At 40.0% G+C, this 17,777-nt stretch overlaps 1 protein-coding gene across 1 annotated transcript in view; it reads right to left on the bottom strand.

The window, feature by feature from the left end:
- The window catches only part of LOC126092277 (tetratricopeptide repeat protein 8), a 96,656-nt gene that overhangs the window by 47,754 nt on the left and 31,125 nt on the right, over positions 1-17,777 (bottom strand). Inside the window, exon 6 of the mRNA XM_049907793.1 lies at positions 5,914-6,085. Within this exon, the coding sequence (XP_049763750.1) occupies positions 5,914-6,085 (172 nt within the window). The remainder of the gene's footprint in view (positions 1-5,913; positions 6,086-17,777) is intronic.

Raw genomic sequence — 17,777 nt, 5'->3', positions numbered from 1 at the left:
CGCAGTGGCATCAGAGATCCTAGGCGATCATACAGGTTCCAGAGGCGCCAAAGCACTCGCCTCGGGTGTCCCAATGTCACTGCGGCCCAGGTCAACATCCTGGAGCCTGTCAACCACGGCCAACACAGCTTCCAGCTGTTTACGGATGGTGGCCAATTCCCCCTGAATCTGCACACAACAGGTGCAGTCCCTATCCATTGCTAACATTTTTTTTCCTCTCTTTTATCTCACAAGCCATTCAAAACAAACAGATAACTGACGTCTATGCGAATTTGCACTACATGGGTACCAAAACATGATGCTACAACTCTCAAATACTATAATACGCACAAAATTTGTGAGTTAAACTATGCAAGTACCCAAAAACATGCAGAGAAATAAAGAATTAAACTATGAAACAAATAAGTGAACTAAGAGTACGGCTTGCTGCTGCTTATCCAACGATGGCAGAGAGCTCACTCCCGAACTGTTGTAATAGTTTGGGTTCCACAAGTCGGATATTAGTTTTTCCTGGGTGCTCACTGACAAATACTTCTCCTTAAACTTTTTCTGGAAGTCTGCCCAAGACGAAAAATTCTCTATGTTCACTGTGCCCCACTCTGACGCTTCTCCAAAAATGTACCCCACCGCAAATTCAATCTTTTTTTAATCTTTCCAGTTTTTTGGCAAGGGCTGATTAAACCTTTTCAGAAAATGAGTAGGATATACTTCCCCACCTAGCTTCAACTCCGGAAACTGTCTGGATAGTCCAGAATTTGCCCCCCATTGTAGGTCAGTCATTACCTCACTGGTTAACACCATGTTAGGAGAAATCACCTTCTTGTCTACCTTATCCTGGATAAGTTTGAATTCTTTCAATAAATTACCTATGCCTCTCTTAATATCATTAAGTTCTGAAGCTAAATTTGAAGAGACGTTGTGGGGAGTTAACCTCTCAGCAACTTTTTGGTCAATTTTTTCCTCTACCTGTTCCTCCAGATTACTTATATTTACTTTGTCTGAAGTGGCTAATTTCTCTTTAACATTTTGTTCCATGTCATCTACTCGAATGGTCACACCTGCAATTTGAGATTTGTCCAAACTCTCTTTTAAGGTGTGCAACCTATGCTTTACAGCATCAACAGTAACACTGCATACGCTTTGAAATGATCCTAACTTTTTGCTAAGTTCAGTTTCTACATTATTAAATTTATCTTCAATATCAAACTCTAGTTTTTTATCTAAGTACTGAAATTGGTTATTCTATGTCTGACTAAAGTCAGTGAACAGTTGCTTTACATGAATAGTCAGGGAATTACTTAATTTGTTCTTTAAATCTAATTTCAAACTCTCCACTTTATCATTTAAGGCACTGAACTTAGCATTTAAAACCTCACCCTGTGCTTCTAGTTTTTCACTTAAAGTAGCACTTAATTCCTTTCTTATATCAGCTGAATCCACCTACTGTTCAGCTAATCTATCATTTAACTGAGTATTTACTGAATCTAACTTAAGACTTAGTTCTTGTTTTAAAGTAGCTGAATTTAACTGTAAACTCTGAGCTTCTAGATTTTTACTTAAAGTAGTAATTTGAGTGTTTTGAGCTTTGATTAAATTCACTGCTTCAGACCAGTCTGGCATTTCCCTAGTCACTCTAATAGCTGTGGCTGGTTCTGTTAGTTGCTGTTCTTGATCCACATTCTTTCTACTTTTAGATTGAGTTATCATTAAAAATAAAATTCACCTCTGAATGTAATAACTATACTAAAAGTCTATTATTGAACAGTGTCCTTAACATCACACTCAATTAACTATCTTTCACCCACCCGGCATAGAGTTTTAGGTTGCATTGGTGAGCAGGCATGCAATCTGCGCCGGTGAAATCAAAGGTTAGTTTTAGCGTCGGTGAACATATTTGTAGTCAGCACCGATGAGCAGCAGCTGGCATCGTTGGTGTCGGTTGCTGGTTACAGGGTCCACACCCTCACCATGTGTGCGCGGGCTGCTTACTCCTCACACTGGATCTTCGTCGTTGAATAGTTCTCGTTGTAACTCTTCTTAGACTAAACTGTTGAAATTTTCCTTGCGTCTTTTCTTATATCATATTTATTAATTTTCACTCCTTTTTGCCGTTTATGCAGAATCCAACTCTGTGAACCATTTCCCTGTCTTGTTACTAATGGTTGCTATAGCAACTCACAATATTCTTCTATCTTTATTTCGTTTCGAAATTCCTCTTTCTTCGAGTCTTGATCATGTCGGTCACCATGTTCTAACGGTTTTGGTGACAAGAGAAGCGGTGCAAAGCTCGATTGTAATCTTCACACTTCTCTTACTGCAGTTGACTTACTTGAAACTTTTAGCTGATCCTCTTCTCTGGATATGCGGCTGCATCGATCATCACTGGTTACAGGAACTAACAAATACACTCTCTCTCTCTCTCTCTCTCTCTCTCTCTCTCACTAGAAATACCTCGGTGACCTCATACTTACAGTTCAATTCAGGTATATTTTCATCTCCACAAGTTTCACATAAATATACAAATTCTTGTAAGTCAACTATGACAACACCCGTTAGATACAATTAAACATAACCACAATTATCTGCTTTTAACAAACAAATAATTTATAGATATCCCCTGCGACTTGCTTCATTCAGAGCTAAGATATGGAGTGAGTTAAAAGTCTATAGTCAAATGTTCATTTTTCTTTTTTTCCCCCCCAACAATCCCATTCACTAATACAGCAAAGAGTAGCATTTAATTACTCCATGTCCTCCCCCACAGCATCTGTGGTGCTTAAGGCAAACACTTGTCGGTGTCGCTCGTCTAATGCAGCTCCTGTTTTCCCATGACAAACGTCAATCAGAGTATCAGAGTGCTACCATCATTCACAATGACAGCTCTAAAACCATGGATAGCACAGGGTATGTTGTTACAGTTCCCATCAGTCATGAACAACTTTTGTTGCCAAGAAAGTATATTGTTTTTACTGTGGAGCTAACAGCCATTAAAAGAGCCCTACATTTTGTGCAACAAACCTTCCTTGACAATGTTTTAATTTGTAGTGTTTCAGTGAGGAGCCTCTAGGCTTTTGATTGATGTTACTCTGGTCACCCTACGATATCTGCTACTCATGACTTTACCTCTGACCTTTGTCATTTAAGTATTGTGAGGAATGAACTGACAGACCATTTGGTTAGAGAAGCGATTACTAGACTAACATTCACTGTGATGATCCCGTGTGCAGATCTGAGGGTTCAAGTAAGACCTCTCTTCACTCAGATATGGAAGGTGGGCTACTGCCCCCTCTAATAAACCTTGCACTATCAAGGAGACTGCTGCTACACAACGGTCCTCCTGCCACTCATTCCAGAAGGAATCCATCATCCTATATTACCTCCACACTGGTCATACCAGACTAAATCCTAGATTTATGTTACGTAATGAGTCATCCACATGTTGGGATTGTGGAGCCTTACATAAAGCACACATACATTATATAATTGGAAAGATAAAAAATCTGCTCACCAAGTGGTGGCAGAACACACACATAAATGGCAGTTGTAACTGGCAAGCTTTTGGACCCATTGGCTCCTTCTTCAGGCAGAAGGGTTGAAGGGAAAGGAAGAGGGGTGAAGAAAAAGGACTGGAGAGGTCTAGGAAAAAGGTTAGATTTCGTGAAAGTGACCCAGAACTGCAGGTCATGGGAAACTTACCATATGGGATGAAAAGGAGTAGATTTTTTATCCATCCAATTAAATAATTTTGTCAATAATTGATTGTTTTCATTGTTATAAAACACACATACATTCACACCACCAAGCACATCTCATGCACACATGACCACTACCACCAGCAGTTCTGGCCAGAATGCGAAAGTCGCGTGGATAGCAATCTGGAGTGGGTCGGGGAAGAGGATGGCAGGATACAGGTGGGGTGGGGTGGGGGGTGGGGGAGGAGAAGAGCACTGTCTGGCGAGGCATGCAGGGACTTGAGACTGCCAGGCACAGTGTTTTGAGGTGGGGAATGGAGGGGGAATGGGGAGTGGGAAAGGAGAGGAGCAGGAATGGGTAAAGGACAGGCGGGTGCACTGGCAGAGGGTGGCACTCAGTGAGGGTGAGGGAATGTGAAAAAGGAGGAAGTAATAGGACGAGGGGGAAGAAACTGTTGGGTGGAGGGTGTAGGGACAGTAGGTTACTGAATGATGAGGTACGGATAATTTCAGAAGCACAGTACATATTGTAAGGATGACTCCCATCCGTGCAGTTCCGAAAAGATGGGGGTGGACAAGAGAATCCAGATGGCCCACATTGTGAAGCAGCCAATAAAGTCAAGTGTGCTGTGTTCAGCTGCATGCTGTGCCACAGGGCAGTCTACTTTGCTCTTGGCCACAGTTTGGCGGTGGCCATTTATCCTGGTGGACAGCTGGTTGGTAGTCACACCAATATAAAAAGCTGTGCAATGGTTGCAGCAGCAGTATACAACATGGCTGCTTTCACCGATGGCCCAGTCTTTGATGGGGCAGTATAAGCCTGTGACAGACCTGGGATAGGAAGTGCTGTATGGGTGGATTGTGCAGGTCTTGTACCTGGTCTTCCACAGGGATATGATCCCTGTTGCAAGGGGTTGGAAGTGGGAGGGGTATAGGGATGGACCCCTCCCCTTTTCTGCTCCCCTAGTCCAACGCCCTCCCTCCCCCAATCCCACTTCTCATCCACCAATGCTGTGCCTTGCAGTCTGTGGTCTCTGCACACCCTGCCAGACAGCACTCTTCTCACTCTCTCCCCCTCCCCCTCCCACCACCCGTACTTTGCTATCCATCCCCCTTCTACACCCCATTCCAGGTTGCTAATCACGTGACAGTCACATTCCAGTCAGAGCTGCTCATGGCAGCAGTCATGTGTGTGTGAGGTGTGCTTACTTGTGTGAATGTGTGTGTTTTCTTTGTTGAAGAAGGCTATGGCCAACAGTTACAATGTAACAGTCTTTTTGTTGTACCTGTCTCCATCCTGGGTCATCTTTATGGTGAGTAGCAGTCTATTCTTTTCCTAATATTGTTGATAGTCCAATGTGGAGTTTCTATTGTTTAAAACAATAGTGACTGGTAGGAGAAAATATGAACAAATAATAACTTACTTTTATTCAGGTGTCAAAATGACAATTTTTGGCTTTTATACCTCCCCCCCCCCCCAATAAATTTCTGTGGATGCCTATGGTGATATGGTAGTGTTAAGACATCAAGGAATAATTTCCATGATACTTTAGGGAGCTTAGAGGGTAAACTGTTGGGAAAGAAAGAGAATGCAAAGCATCTAATAAGTAACTGATGATTTTGGCTGCAAATGCTACTCTGAGATGAAGAGGTTGGCACAGGAATAGAATTTGTTGTGGAACACATCATTCCAGACAGAAAATGCAATCACAAAAAAATTAACTTGGAACTCTCTGTACAGATTCAGATGGTTCCTGCCAGTCACCTGGCTTCACTAACTGGCTCATTTCTACCCCAATTCACTTTCACTGCATATAAAATAATACTAGTTGTTTCAAAGCCCCACTGAGCATAAAATTAAAGGGTATAGCCATCCTAACAACAAAATATGTAACTTAGCATGAATTGATTTAAAAAAAAAAAAGAGGGGGATTTGTTCTTACAGCCGATGTGACTGGCAACATACTTGCTCCTTTCAGAAACAAATTTTCCAGCGCATTTACTTATAAGACCAATCTTTTGCCGCTAGTATATAAAATTTTGCTGCAGAATGAAAGTTAATTGCTTATCATGAATGGGATGTGGGCAGACTTGTTTCTGTGGCTACATCATTTGCAGTCCCAATACAGCATGCAAAGACAATGTTAACAAATTTCTGATTTGACTCAATGTCCAATATTTCAGAACAAATACATTTACAAAATTAAAAGAAAGTACTTACAATTGCTATATGTGCAATATTATACCATATATCAGCAATTACTTCATCTGTTGCTAAATTTAAAGCTCGTTCAAAGCATGTCAGTGTCATGTCATATTGCTGAGCATAAAAACAACAGAGTCCAAGATTATTGAAAAGCTCTGCATTGTATACACCCATTTGCAGCAGACGTCTGAAAAGGAAATGTATTCTTAATATTTTGCTATTGTCCTAAAGGTAGGAGATACTAATATACATAAAAGTAATTGTAGTATACTCCAAAGTCATGTTGATGATAGGTTAACACAATAGGTGCCTGTAAGAGGGGTGGAGTGGGAGAGGAAGAAGAGGGGACATTTGTAAAATGTGTGTGGGACAAAGCAATATATTTCTCATCCAATCTTCGAACACAGAAACAGTAAACCTTATCATGATGCAAAACACATTTATTACAATGTTGCTCGTTGGAGCCTGTTGACATAATTTTGATGATAAGCCATCTATAAACACTAGACATGAACCACACGGCTCTCCTCTAATGGGTGTCCTCCTTCACATAAAAATTTTATAACGAGTTTCAACAGTCTTACTTTCCAGCACTTGCTTGCAAACTGATAAGTGAGGTGATATATCGGTGGGGCATCTCTTAACCTTTTTTTTCTGTAGTGCCTCTGTCCATTATGAGAACCAGACACAAGGTACTATTTACATGAGTATATATAGAACGAAGATAGTTATAACAAATTATTAGTCCAGCGTGTTTGGCATTAACTCATTAACTTTTACAGCTTGCAAGTTTCAATAGAGATAATAGTACTCTTTCACTATGATGTAGAATATATCTGTTACTCTACAAATGTAATCACTTTCTCAGTGAGAAATGTGACAACATGGTTGTTTTTTTATAATAGTCCTAAATTGCCTTCACTTTTTCTGTACGGCTGTTATACTCTCTCTCTCTCTCTCCCTCCCTCTCTCTCTCTCTCTCTCTCTCTCTCTCCCCCTCCCTCTCTCTCTCTCTCCCCCTCCCTCTCTCTCCCTCCCTCTCTCTCTCCCCCTCTCTCTCTCCCCCTCACACACACACACACACACACACACACACACACACACACACACACACACACAAATCAGAAACTCTACGAATTATGCTACTGAAAAGAGCTGTCAATTACATTCCTCAAGTCACTGAATAACAGTCAGAGATTTTTATGGCTTAATACCTCACCCCTTTCTGTGTCACATCAGGGCTGAGCAATGAGTAGTGTCATTTCTCCTTCTACTGTTCTTTTTACGAATGTTACTGTTATTTTGAACTGTGACTGATTGTTGGCAACAAACTTATGGTGGAGTAAATTCACAGACAACTGCCAGTATGCATGACTGTTTATAGAACTGTCTACAAGAGTTTCTAAAGCAGACACTACACATCATCTTTATTACAGACTTTTGTGCAACAAACTTTCTTCCTCAGTGAAGGGTTGTTCACAGAATATGATGCTATGAAATATTAGTCCCCCCATGAGCCGAAAACTTTGCCAAAGACGGGTGGCATCCATGCCTCAATGATATAGATAGTTATAACATAGGTGCAATCACAACAGAGGGGTCCCTACAGAGCATTCAAATTAACCAGTGGTGTCTGAAGAGGGCAGCTGCCTTTTCTGTAGTTGCAGGGGCAACAGTCGATAAGATCGACTGATCCGGCCTTGTAATATTAGCAAATATGGCCTTGCTGTGCTGGTACCATGAATGACTAAAAGCAAAGAGAAATTACAGTCATAACTTTTTCTGTAAGGGAGTGTAGCTGTAGCAGTTGGATTCTTGAGTGAATTAGTCTGGAGGTAAAATAAGCCCTTTTGGATCTCTGGGCAAGGACTACTCAGGAGAATTTCACCATCATGATAAAACAACCTGGTGTTCTACAGGTCAGCGTATGGAATGTTAGATGCCTTAATCATGTAGGTATGTCAGACAATTTAAAAAAGGAAATAGATAGGTTGAAGTTAGTGAAGTGCGGTGGCAGGAAGAACAGGACCTCTGTTCACATGAGTACAAGATTATTCAAACAAAGTCAAATACAGGTAATGCAAGAGAATGCCTAATAATGAATAAGTATGTAGAAATGTGGGTAAACTACTATGAACAGTACAGTGAACGCATTATCGTAGTCAACACAGAGACAAAGCCAACATCTACAACAGTAGCACAAGTTTATAGATCAACTAACTCCACAGATGATGAAGAGATTCAAAAAATGTATGATGAAATAAAGGAAATTATTCAGATGTGTGAAACGAAAATTTGACTGTGATAGGGGACTGGAATTTGGTAATAAGGAAATGAAGAGAAGTAAAAATAGTAAGATAATATGGGCTGGTGGAAAAGAATGAAAGATATAATCACCTCATAGAATCCACAGAGCATAACTTAGTCATTGCTAACTCACAGTTTAAAAGTCATGTAAGAAGACTGTATATGTTGGTGAGATCTGAAGAAACATGCATGTTTCAGATTAATTGTATAATGCTGAGACAGACATTTTGAAACCAGATTTTAAACCTGAAGACATTTCCAGGGATAGATACTGACTCCGACCATAATTTACTGGTTATTACCTGCGCATTAAAACTGGAGAAATTGAAAAACAGTAGGAAATTAAAGTAATGGGACCTGGGTGAATTAAAAGAACCAGACTTTGTTTTGAGTTTCAAGGGATCATGAGGCAATATTGGTCTGAAACAGCGGAAATGAATATACCAGAATATGAATGAGTAGCTTTGACACATGAAACAGAGAAGACAGCGGAGTGTGCTAGCACAGTTTATCTTTCTGCTTTTCTGCTAACATCGAAAGTACTCAACTTAGTGGTTCTGCAGAAACGTGGCCTGCCTTCCAGTGACATTTAATGTTCCTCAGGTAAGAAAAGTTGTACAAAGTTTATCTGCACTACAACTCATCAACAAGGTGCACAAATGTATTTAACAGAAATGAGTTAATTTTACCAGGTCTGGTTTTAACTACTAAATGAAGAAAAGAATCTGAAGAAACAGTTTCAATAATGAAAGGAAAAAAAAAGCCATTTGGAAATTTCCTCACACACAATAGAAGTGCAATTTTTTCTGCAGCCTTGTCATCAACAAATGAGCAAGCATTTGTACAATTAATTTTGTAATAATTCTGATGATAATGAAATAGGACTAAAGTAGTCCAGAAAGATGTTATATTATATGTAGATGATTTCCTGCATATGATTAATTTTTTATGATTTTTTTAGAGGTACTGCTTGGTTGGCATGTGGCGGAAGGAGTTTGACATTAAACATCCCTATGTCATGGCAGGCGTTATGTAGTAAAAGTGCATCATTATTCAAAAATGATGGAAGTTATTTGAAGAAAATAATTCTGGACAGTAACTAATCCACTACAATTAAAGAAGAGTCCTTTAACTGCTAAAAATACTGAAAAGTGAAGCAGCAGTAATCGGAGAAACTAGTTAATGGATGAAGTCCGGATCTGATAAATATTACATGGTTATTGGTGTTCAAAAATTCAGGAGGGAGAAGGAAGATATTTTAAAAGCAGATACTCGTCACTTTCATTTCGACCCCCACCCTGACAGACTTTTACCTTTAAACAGAATGCCACATAGAACTTTCATCCTCCAGAAGAAAGTTTCAGTTCTCACTAAAAAATCCAAAATTTCCATAAATGTCCTATACAGTTCATCATATACTTTTACCATTACATCATATCTTCAAAAATTCACTATTACTCAACCTTAATTAAAATGTATAGAGCTCCAGGCTACATGACCACAGACTCTTCTTCAATCATGTGCAAACTTCCTCTTCTAGTCCTAACAATACTGTGAAAAGGATAGTTACTACTCACCACATAGTGAAGACGCTGAGTCACAGATACGCACAACAAAAAGACTGTTCAAAAATGAGCTTTCGGCCAACAAGGCCTTCGTCGGAGACCCCCCCCCCCCCCCACACACACAACTGCAGTCTCTGGCTGCTGAGGCCACACTCCATCCTGGATTTTCCATTGTTGAATTCTCCCAGTCCTAAATTGCATGAAAGACCTCTTCTCCAATAGGCCAAATACCACTGAAGCCAATCTGCTTCTTACCTCGATGACAAAAATTGTTTCAGCTGGTGTACTAGATATATGAGACAGACAGAATACCCTCAGACTTTAAGAAGAATGTAATAATTTCAGATCCAAAGAAGGCATGTGCTGAGAGGTGCTAGTGTTACAAACTATATGTTTAATAAGACATGGCTGCAAAATATGTCCCTCATTATTAACAGTTGAATGGAAAACCTGGTTTATATTGAACTTGGGTATGATCAGTTTGGGTTCTGGAGACATCTAGGAACATGCGAGGCAATACAGAGCCTACAACTTATCTCAAAGTTAGCCTAATGAAGGGCAAACCTACATTTATAGAATTTGTGGATTTAGAGAAAGCTTTTGAAAGTGCTGACTGCACTACTCTTGGAAAATTTGAAGGTATCAGGGATAAAATACAGGGAGTGAAAAGTTACCTACGACTTTCATTGAAACTAGACTGCAATTATAAGAGTCAGAGGACATGAAACGGAAGCAGTATTATAGAAGGGAGTGGGACAGGGTTATAGACTATCCCAGTGATATTCAATCTGTATATTGAGCAAGCTATGAAGGAAACAAAGGAGAAATTTGGAAAGGTAATTAAAGAGCAGAGAGGAGAAATAAAAACTTTAACCTTTGCCGATGACATTGTTATTCTATCAGAGACTGCAAAGGACTTGGAAGAGCGGTTCAATGGAATGGTTATTGTCTTGAAAAGAGATTACAAGATGAACATCAACAAAAGTAACATAAGGGTAACGGAATGTAGCTGAATTAAATCAGGCAATGCTCATGGAATTAAATTTGGGAATGAGCCACTAAAAGCAGTAGATTAGTTTTGTTGTTTGGGTAACAAAATAAATGATGATGGCTGAAGCAGAGAGGATACAAATTGCAGACTGACAATAGTTATAAAAGCATCTTTCAAAAAGAAGAATTTGTTAGCATCTTACGTCAATTTAATTAAGTGCTAGTGTAACTTTTCTGAAAGTATTTGTCAGTAGTGTTGCCTTATACTGAAATGAAATGTGGACAATAATCAGTTCAGAGTAAATATGAACAGAAACTTTTGAAAAGAATTCTGAAGATCAGATGGATAGATCAAGCAACACATGAGGAGGTACTGAACAGAATTGGGGAAAAAAGAAATTTGTGGCACAACTTGGCTAAAAGAAGTGACTAGTTGATAGGACACATTCTGAGGTATAAAAGAATTTTCAATTTGGTAACAGAAGAGAGTGTGGTGGGGGAAAATTGTATGAGGAGTCCAAGGCTTGATTATTGTTAGGTAGGTTCAAGTGGGGGTGGAGGGTGTAGGTTGCAGTACTTATGCAGAGAGAAAGAGGGCTGCACAGGATGGACTAGGATGGAGACAGCAGTTTTCGGACTAAGGACCACAACAATACAACAAGGCATTAGTGAATGAAAATATGAAAAACATTCAATTTTTTACACTTGGTATAATCTTCTGCAGTAATGTAGCTGAGGTCAAGAAAGTTTTTTCTTTTTTCTTTTTTTTAACAGAAGCATGCAGAATGAATACTGGTATTATGTAAAGGTAATAACTGAACATCCTACAGAAGCCTTATAATCACAAAACAATTTACTCCTTAATGGTAAATTAGGAAATTCATGGTCATAAACTGGAACTAAAGCTAATATCTATACAGGCTATGCGTGCTTGGCTAAGGTTCATAACAGAGTTTTACATTCTGATGCAAAGGTATGTAACAGTCTGCCAATAGATCAGTCAGACATCTTCACATACTCAAAACTAAAGTAAAATCATATTAAGTAATTTAAAAGCCAGTCCCATTATTATTAGTATGATTATATTAGCAAAAACAACAATTTGTAGTCAGTATATTTTATAGATGTTGCCTGCCATGGTTGCTCTGCCTACTGGTACTGAAGTGTTTCTCAGTCCTGTCATAGAACTAAGCCAGAATGAGGTTCACACTATGGACAGTTGGAGGGAGCTGTCATTTCTGGTCTTTGTGAATTTATTGGATCCTGTACAAGTATAAGTATGGTATAAATATATAAGAATACCAGTTACGGCTATTCTATGTGTGTGCAGGGTGGAAATGTATGTTGACATTTACAATGAAGTTATCGTTTGAGCATGGACAATGTAGTCCAAAACTAGTCACCAAAAATAAAACTGTTTGAATGCAACTGTGACAGGAGCTGGAGAAAATGAAATTTAATAATCCAAGTTGATGGTCCTTGTTCCCATATTACACTGAACTTCATAAAGATGAAGTGTTCCATTTAAAACACTACCAGCTTCTGTGGCTACAGTTCAGCTACTTGACTTCTTTATCACCAATCACGAATAAGATGTGTAACTCTAACAGTGGAATATCCAGGATGGAATAATGACAATATTATGAAAAGGATGGATTGCTACTCAACATGTAGTAGAGATACTGAGTCGCAGACAGGCACAACAAAAAGACTGCTGAGCAAGTAAGCTTTTAGAACGAAATTTTCATTCTGCAGCGGAGTGTGCGGTCTGGCATACAGTTTTAATCTGCCAGGAGGTTTCAAATAAGCTTTTGGCCAAAAGGCCACACACACACACACACACACACACACACACACACACACACACACACACACACACACACACTTGTTCATGCAAATGCATCTCTCTCTCTCTCTCTCTCTCTCTCTCTCTCTCTCTCTCTCTCTCTCTCTCTCACACACACACACACACACACACACACACACACACACACACACACACACACGATCACCGACTCTGGCTGCTAAAGCCAAACTATGAGCTACAGTGCATGACGGGAGAAGCAGCCTGGGTGGTGCGGATAAGGGGCAGGTTGGGGTGTGGGTGATAAAAGGGTAGGGGTGGAGGAAGGGAAAGTGCTGGTTGTGGGAGCATGTACAGAGATGAGGTGGGGAAGGGCAGCTAGGTGCAGTCAGGAGGTTAGACAGAGGACAGTGGATGGGGGCAGGTGGGGGGAGGGGGGAAGAAGAAAGACTGTGGGTGTGTTTGTGGAACACAGGGCTTGAGTGGGAACAGGGAAAGCAATAGGCAGGTGGAGGACATTGAGTAACGAAGGCTGAGGCCAGGAGGATTACAAGAACATAGCATATATTGCAGGGAGGGTTCCCACCTGTGCAATTCAGAAAAGCTGGTGCTGGTGGGGAGGATAAAGATGGCACATCTGTGAAACACTCATTGAAATGAAGAATGCTGTGTTGGTCAGCATGCTCAGCAACTGGGTGGTCTAGCTGTTTCTTGGCCACATTTTGTGGGTGGCCATTCATGAGTACAGATAGCTTGTTGGTTGTACAGCCCATGTAGAACATAGCACAGTGCTTGCAGCTTAGCTTGTAGATTATGATAGGTTTCACATGTAGTCCTTGTAACGATACAAGTGTATGTCACACAGCGAAGGAATTGTTCCATTTCATTTCGTAACTTAAAAAATATGATCAGTAGCAGGGCAGTTGAAAAAACATGTATAAAGGAAATAGTGAGATGACAGAGCATTGAGGGCACATGTGCCATCTAATGGCAGCAGGGTAAAGTAAGGCAGCTTGCTGCTGTAAGGTGCTGCCACAAGCCTGTGAAGTATGCAACCAATAATCTGTAACTGTGTTTTAAATGTATAGCTGTAAATAATATTTTTAATTAATCTCTAGATATTATTACATAGATCTTAGTTTTAAAAGTATCATCAACCATAGTAATTAAAGCTGTAATGAGTTATGGCTTTAGACTTAAGTTAAAATCTAAAGAAACTTCTCCATGGAAGGGTAAGGCGGGAGAAACGTTGCAACAGGAAGTTCCAGAGTGTTCTCTTTGTGAGGCAGAAGGGTTGTGAAGAAGCATGTGGTGCAATGCCCATATACTGTATTGCGTGGTGATTAAAAGGTGCACAATCACTGTTGAACAGGCTCAGATGCACAGGAAATTATTGCTACACACAATTCTACAGTATTAAGCAGCTATTTGTCAACCAAGCAGAAGTGGCAATGTTATTATGATGGCCAGTGGGAAGTTGTCGTTTGCTGCGAAGGAGGCAGACACTATGTTGCAGCATTACCCAATGTACTGACCAAATATTACAATGGGAATGGAAGCCACTGTGTAAAAGCTACTAAACCATTCATCAGTAGCAAAATCTCATCAGAGGCTGCAATATGTTGCTGAACTCCACAAAAAGACTGCAGTATTTATTTTTATGGTGAAGTTCAGTATATTCTATTTTTCATAGTGATGGACATACTGTAAAAGTCATGATTGTCGTCCTCTTGTATAAGTTAAGTAATACAAGTTCAGTGTTTAAAAGCAACAAGCTTCATCACAGTGTTATTATTTCAGTACATGTTTAGTACGTCCTTTTCACATACTGTGATTTTTAATCAGCACCATTCTCAGATCATACGCTGGTTATATGCAGACCCATATAAAGAGCTTAAAATTATCACTGCCACAGTAAGCAAAGCATCATGTTGTGTACAAAGTACCAGTATTTTATTACATTGACAAGCATAATAAAAGCAGTTGCAGAAGAAGACTACAAAAGATATTGTGCATATTTTCATTACTACAAAAAAGATTATTAGTGTGGTGTACAGAACACACAATTTTCCTGATTCAGGGCATGTGACAAACTAAATTTATGTTTCAACAAAAGTGCAGGAAAGTGTTTTTGTTATGTTGCACTGAAGTGCTATCACTTCAAAAATTCTTCACATTGAAAATTATCAGGAAACGTCAGTGTAAAAACTTATTTTCAATCAGTGGTCAATTCTTTGTAAAGATAATGTTAAAGAAAAATGTTTATTAGTTACAAAAATTACAAATAACACCACCACCACAGTAGCTATACATCTTCAATGCTTAGCAGGATCTTTTCACCCAACATTTCAGTGTTGTTATTCATAAAAGTATCTCAAGTTTGAAACAGATTTATTCTGTACTCATGAAACTGTCTTTTGCTGCGGTAACAAAAGTAATACACCTGTAGGATCCATATTGCCCTTATGCAGGTTATGTCACTATTTCAAAGTGGTTATGACTTATATCGTGTGCTCTCCTCCCCCTTGTTTGCTTGTCAAGTTACTATATTGTTTCCAATTATTCAAAATTAAAGATTGTGTGATAAGAGCTTAGCTCTGCAGCACTTAGAGTGATTAGTGAAATCAACACTGAGGTCTTACTGCACGTGAGTGTCCACCCGTTATAATCACAAGTCCGATAAACAACCACTGTCATTTATAGGCGACAACTGATCCATATAAGGATACAACTGGGTGGGGCATCGCAGCCTGCCTTTGATGGGATAGGTGATGCTTATGACAGGACTGCAGTAGGTGGTGGTCGGAGGATGTATGGGACAAGTCTTGCATATAGGTCTATTACAGGGATATGAGCCGTGAGGCGTGGGGTTGGGAGCAGGGATTGAATAGGGATTGTTACGGCATAAAGTCAGCATCAGCACACCAGTTGGGAATGACAGAGAAGAGGCGGCTGTGAGGAGAGGTCAGTCAATCACACGCTAACCAACCTCCCTCAGGAGGATAACACAAGAGCAGCGGCCCCTACATGAAGACAACATGAAGACGACATAAGCACTGCACCTGACTGGTGGCAGCCCACAGTATTCTCTAAGTAGCACAGACTTGTGTTTGTCTATTCTGAAGAAGACTATTTATTTTGTATGTCGCCCTTTCCTTGTGACACAGCTATCAAAGTTATAATAAAACTCATTAATACAAATTGTTTGTTTGGTTGTATAGCAAACTGAGTATGCAGGATTCCTGGACACGAATGATTAACTTAGTGACAATCTGTTAACATTCGAACCCCAGCCATCAGCTGCCACCAATTGTCTCTATTTTGTTTTGTCGGGGACGTTTGTGTTTTGCTGGCGCCTTAATTCTACTCTTCTCAGCAATGTGTTTGCATGTTTTAACAATGTCTTTTACAGTGTTTCTTTCTATTCAATGTTTTTAGGTGGGTGTTGCAGAAATTTTCTTTGCTTGTGTGCTTGTTTTTATTGCTTGCAGCCTCTGTTTCTTGCATTTGCCTATTCCAAAATGAGCAAACTACCTGTCCCAACCCCTGCTCAGGTGCCTCAGCTGCAAGCGATAGATGCATGCAGCTAACACAGATGTTTCAGTTTCAGACTGCAAAATTTCTAAACACGGTACAGCAGTTACTCGCCGACCAAGACACAAGTACAGTGCGACCACCCAACCAACATGCAACAATTGTAGCTCTGAGTGCCATATCGCCTTTTCGCCAGTTTAACAAAAAAGAAGAGGAATGGTTCAAGTGGTCACAACAGTAAGAAGCCAACATCATTGCTCACAAAGTATCAGGTACTGTGAAACCACATTACTTTTTGTCAAGGGTAGGAAGTGCAGTCTTTCACCTATTCAGAAATTCTTCCCTAATGCCACTCCGAGTGAACTTTCCTATAATCAGGTTGTATGTTCTCTAACTAACGACTATTACCAACAAGTGAATGTGTTGGCAGCTAGGTACCAATTCTTTCATTGCAAGAAAAGGCCAGAACAAACTTATTGTGAGTGGGGAACAGATTTTCAGGGCATGATAAGAAAATGCAAATTCAAATGTGCTTGTGGTGATTTATATTCACATATAATATTGTGTGATGTGATTGTGTACAATGTAACTGATGTCAATCTGTTCTCTAACAGATTTTGAAACAGTCAGATCCATAATTTCATCACATAGTGCAAATTCTAGATCAGTATGATTCAGGTGCCTAGTGGCCGATAAATCTGAGTAGCCACCAATTTATTGGGCTGAGTCATCCCTTGCTCACAACCAGCCCAGTAGGCAGCAACAACACCCGTGCACCAAGCCATGTAAACAGTTCTCTAAACAGGCGGCTACATCAGTGAACAGAATGAAGTCATGCCCTCGGTGCTATTCAAGGTACAAACGCCAAGATTGCCTGTCCAGACAAGTATGGTGTTACGCTTGTGGCAAGAAAGGTCACATACAATCTGTATATTTGCAACGGAACAAATGTAAGTATTCTGCCCACTCACAAAAATCTAGTCACAAGGCCCATGTAATCAATGCAGTCTTCAAAGCCTGCTGCAGGCATTAGCAAAACTAGCAAGCAAACAGTTTCCCTAGTGCTACGCCAGTCCAACAAACTTTTTGTTCATCTGCATCTTAATGGAAAATGTGAGAAATTTCAGTCGGACACGGGTACCTCTGTTACATTGCTGAATCGTAACACATATGAACTATTAGGCTCCCCACGTCTGTCTAAAACTAGCATGCACCTGACCGCTTGTAATGGACCAGATATTCTCATTCTCAGAAAATGTACTTCACCCCCCATGTATCGCTCACATACATGAACTGTGACTTTCATAGTGCTACAATCACACGATTGTGAGAACATATTTGGCCTTGATTTGTTTGGCTTTAAAATTCAGGACAGTGTGTTGTCAGTGACTGCATTCAACGCCAAAGACAATGTAGCCAGCTTGCTGAGAGTATTCCCTGAACTCTTTTCTGAAGGTTTAGGCAAGGCTAACAATTTTGTTGCACATATTACTATGAAAGACAATGTTCAGCTGAAATTTTGCTGCACCAGAACTGGTCCCATTGCATTATGGGACAAAGTGGCTGCTGAACTCAGAGAATTGCAAGACAGCGGAGCTATTGCACCCATACAAGCTAGTCAATGGGCAACTCCGCTGGTTTTGCTCCCCAAACCTTCAGGTCGCATTTGCCTCTGTGCT

This window comes from Schistocerca cancellata, chromosome 7 (assembly GCF_023864275.1).
Source record: "Schistocerca cancellata isolate TAMUIC-IGC-003103 chromosome 7, iqSchCanc2.1, whole genome shotgun sequence".
NCBI lineage: Eukaryota > Metazoa > Arthropoda > Insecta > Orthoptera > Acrididae > Schistocerca > Schistocerca cancellata.
The sequence above is the reverse complement of the archived record's forward strand: the minus strand, read 5'-3'. Positions and strand labels throughout refer to the sequence as shown.